Here is a 4,140-nt window from a genome sequence, read left to right on the forward strand (position 1 = left end):
CAGTCAGAGATCAATCAAACATGCAGTCAAGATGCATTAATAATAATGGATGACTGGAATGTAAATGTTGGGAACAGAGAAGAAGGATCAATAGTATTAAAAGAAGATGGAAAGAGTATAGAGTCATTGTACCAAAAGGAATTGGCAGAATTTCATAAAACAGCATATGAGCAATAAGAGCCTGTGGTGATAGAGGAAGTACAAGCTGCTCTTAAAGAATTGGCCAAAAACAAGGCCCTAGGAATTGATGGTATACCAATTGATATATTTCAGCAAACATTCTGCCATAGATATGCTCACCAGGTTGTGCCAAGAAATCTGGAAGAGACAACCACCTGGCCAGCTGCCTGGAGGAGATCTATATTTGATCCCATTCCAAAGAACAGTGATGCGACAGTGTGTAGAAATTAACTATCATTAATATCATGCAAGTGAGATTCTGCTGTAGATTATCCAAAAATAATTGGAGCAGCTCATCAACAGAGAACTGCCAAAAGTGCAAGCCGGGTTTAGAAGGGATTGTTAGATGAATGTTTTATAACTAAATTTAAAGAAAAAAAATTCCCAAGCTCTTAGGGACAGGTCCTTGGAGAGGGACATCATACTTGGGTGGGTGGAGGGACGGTGCAAGAGGGGAAGACCCTGTATGAGATGGATTGATTCAGTGACTGGGGTAATCGGGATGGGTGTGTCAGAGGCAGTGCGATTGGCACAGCATAGAGCAGGGTTTAGGGCTATTGCAAACGACTCGACAGCACACAACAACAACAACTTAATGCCTCATACCCTGGATTATTTTTTCCGTAATGATGTACATTTCTTAAGTCCTGTTCTCAGCTTCAAGCACACTATCTTTGCTGTTGCTAAGATTTTACGAGGAAGATCTCTCCTAATGATCAATGAACAAACTAATCTCTAGATATTAAGAGTTGTTGTTAAGTGCCCACAAGTTGTAGAGGACTCAAAGCGACCCCGTGAAGGAAACACCTGAACACTTGTATAACTTTAATTGTTTCTCCAAGTTCATAGAGTTTCTGGAGGCAAGCTATTTTGGAATTGAATGCCACTCCTGCTGCCAAGCTTGTTTTACTCAGGGAGCTCCACCAAACACTGTCCACCATGGGTAACCATTATCGCATTTGACACATTAGTGTTACAGTGTTTAGCATCACAGCAACCTCTGTGCTAAAAGTATTGGGGTTTAATTTCAAGAAATGCTAATTTAGTTATTTCTTGAAATGGTTATACTTCTATGTTTACTTGGGATTATTTGGGCTCTTTGATTTTTAAAATTTTATCTTTGGATAATTATTTGTATTGAATTTTTGTTTATTTGGCCATTTTCCCCTTGTTGTTAATTTAAAAAAATACTAATATTCCATTTATCTGAAGACTGTACATCTGGCAGTTGGCCACTGAAATCACAACAGTGAATTCTGAAATAATTTTTTTTTTTAATGGTCGAAAGGAAAGGAGTTAAAAACTGGGTATAACTTCTTTATTAGTCTTTATTAGTGAGCACAAGAGTAAAAGACCATGAATCAGAATCATTTGCAGATATTGCCACCACATTGATAGCTTGTGGATATGTTCAGGGAGTAGAGATATTTTAAATACTAGCAAGGAGATTGAACTTCCCTTGAAAACCTGGAATCTCTGGCAATGTATAAAAATGAAAGTAAATTTGGTTTGTAAATAATTTGTTTTCCTTAGTGCTTCTTTCCTATCTTTTCTGTTTTTTGAGCTTAATCCCTGGGAAAATAACTGCCCTTTTAATTGTATGTAATGCTTATAAGGAGTGAGCCCCTGCCTCCCCCATGTTGTTCATTTTAGTCATCTAGTGAAAAACATAGCCCAGTAGTTCAGTTTGTAACTTAACAATAAAGAGGTGAATTGTATTTGAAATTTGAAGAGTAAGAACTATAGTCTTAGAGAGTCTTTAGCAGACCAGTAAATAAGCTTGGGCAGTTTTCTATTTTGTGGCGATTTTTCCCCCCCTCATGTTTTTTGACCACTCTATATAAGATCTACTGTTTAGGATTTTTAGAATTAATACATTTAAGAATTGTAACTTGTGGTAGCTGGGCATAATCTAGTTCTCGTCTAACACTTGTGGAAAGTAAAGTTTGTTTGATTCATTAACCCTTTGAATTATATTACAACTTATTGTTTATATTTTTGTAAAATTAAAATTAGCTGTTTAAGTTCTTTTGTTTTTAAAGATTTTTTTTCCTTTAAAAGGCTTTAAGGTATTTTTGTTGTTTTTATGTGCCATTGAGTTGGAACCAACTAATAGCTAACCTGCCAACATTAAAATTTAATTCATTCAGTTAAATCAGGAACTCTACTGCTCAGTCACACTAGCCATCCTGCAACTATTTAATAGGCACATGTAGCAAGTTGCCACTGTATTAAGACAGAGGAAGCAAAAGAACGTTCCAATTACTGCATAAAATCCTGCTTCAGAGCTTAAATACAAATCAGAATTAACTGTTCAAATTGTGATTTATGATACTATTATACTATTGTGATACTATTATAAGCAGTCATTCAACTTATGTATGCCTATATTTTCTTCAAAATGAGGATAATAGTATTAACATAGGGCTATTATGTGGATTAAATAATTGGAAAATATGAAGTACTTAAAAATAATGTCTGGTACATGGTGTGCCCCTGTGGTGTTAGGACTGTCATTATACCTCCTCAGCATTAGAAGTTTGAAAGAAAATTTAAATATAACCAATTTATTGAGAATAAATAAAAATTAATTGGAATTTTGCATTGTGCCTAGCATGTGAAGCAATTTAATTTTTCTAATACTTGAAAAAAAATTTTTTTTCTAGAGAGTTGAAGAATTTCTCAGCAAAGACATCACTTACCTTATTTCAAATAAAAAAGAAGCTAAATTTGCACAAACCTTGGGTCGAATTTCCCCTGTGCCAAGTCCAGAATCAGCATATACTGCAGAAACTACTTCACCTCATCCCAGCCATGATGGTAGCTCTTTTAAGCCTCCAGACCCAGTAAGTAATTAAATATACTTTGAGATTCTCAAAGACTGGAGCTTGAAGCTCTATCTTGATTTTCAAGAGCAGAGTGGCAACATATTACTTGTTAGAAAAATGGCTATATTGTATATGATTTCCCAATCATTAATAAAATTACTGTCTTATAGAAAGGTACATCAGCTCAACTCATTGATGTGGATTCAGAAACAACTCATTAATGAAACCTTTAATCAGGTTTCAGAGGCAAAAAATTACATGTGAAGGTTGCCCATCTTTCTCTGGAGGAACCACTGGTAAATTTAGACCAATAGGGGTTCTGACTTTTGGTTGAGCAGCAAAACTCCTTGAGCGCTGAGAGTCCCCTAGTATGTCTCAATATTACCTGTGGACATGTCAAAATTACGTGGAATTCAACTCATATTGTCCATTATTAAAGTGTTCCTAGAATGCATTTTCATATTGTCTTTGGCTACTATAAAAGTAGGACTGAATAGTTATTACACAGAGTATATGGACTGCATACTTAAAACATCTACCAGTGGCTCTGATGAAGAAAGATGGGCAATCTCCTTTGCAATTTATACCCTCAGAATCCCAATAGAGGGTCAGCTGTGAGGCAGTTTTGACTTGATGGCAGTGAATGGAACTTTATAGAAAATATATGGAATCTCCTATTCTAAAATCTTTGAAACTACATTCTCACCCATTCAGTTGTTGATGCATTTTAAGATACAAAGAATAAATTTCTTCAACTGGAGAGAGGAAAAGAGTTTTAAGAAAAGATATAGTATTATCTCCTTTTCAGATTGAAATGTAATTGTCATTTTAAAGTAATTATCTTGTAGCCTTTTAGGAGACTGGGGAAGTGAGAAGGAAGCAGAAGAGATCAATTAGTATGTTAGTGAAACCACTTAGAAAAAGACGCATAGTAGAACAGAATAATAGAATAAAAGATGAAAGAGGGAGGAAGAGGACAAGGATGGTACATAGAGTTTACCAGTGAATGTTTTTTTGAGCAAAGAAGCTATATATATATATGTATATATGTTGTGGTTGTTATGTGCCGTCGAGTCGTGACTCATAGGGACCCTGTGTACAACAGCCCTAAACTCCGCTCTGTCCTGTGCCA

The 4,140-nt window shown here is 35.5% G+C and overlaps 1 protein-coding gene across 1 annotated transcript in view; it reads left to right on the top strand.

The window, feature by feature from the left end:
- Positions 1–4,140, top strand: part of DBF4 (DBF4 homolog (S. cerevisiae)) — a 24,597-nt gene that overhangs the window by 5,068 nt on the left and 15,389 nt on the right. Inside the window, exon 3 of the mRNA XM_006891488.1 lies at positions 2,847–3,026. Coding sequence (XP_006891550.1) covers positions 2,847–3,026 — 180 coding nt within the window. The remainder of the gene's footprint in view (positions 1–2,846; positions 3,027–4,140) is intronic.

This window comes from Elephantulus edwardii, unplaced genomic scaffold (assembly GCF_000299155.1).
Source record: "Elephantulus edwardii isolate Elephantulus edwardi_28Jun2011 unplaced genomic scaffold, EleEdw1.0 scaffold00098, whole genome shotgun sequence".
NCBI classification, from domain to species: Eukaryota; Metazoa; Chordata; class Mammalia; order Macroscelidea; family Macroscelididae; genus Elephantulus; species Elephantulus edwardii.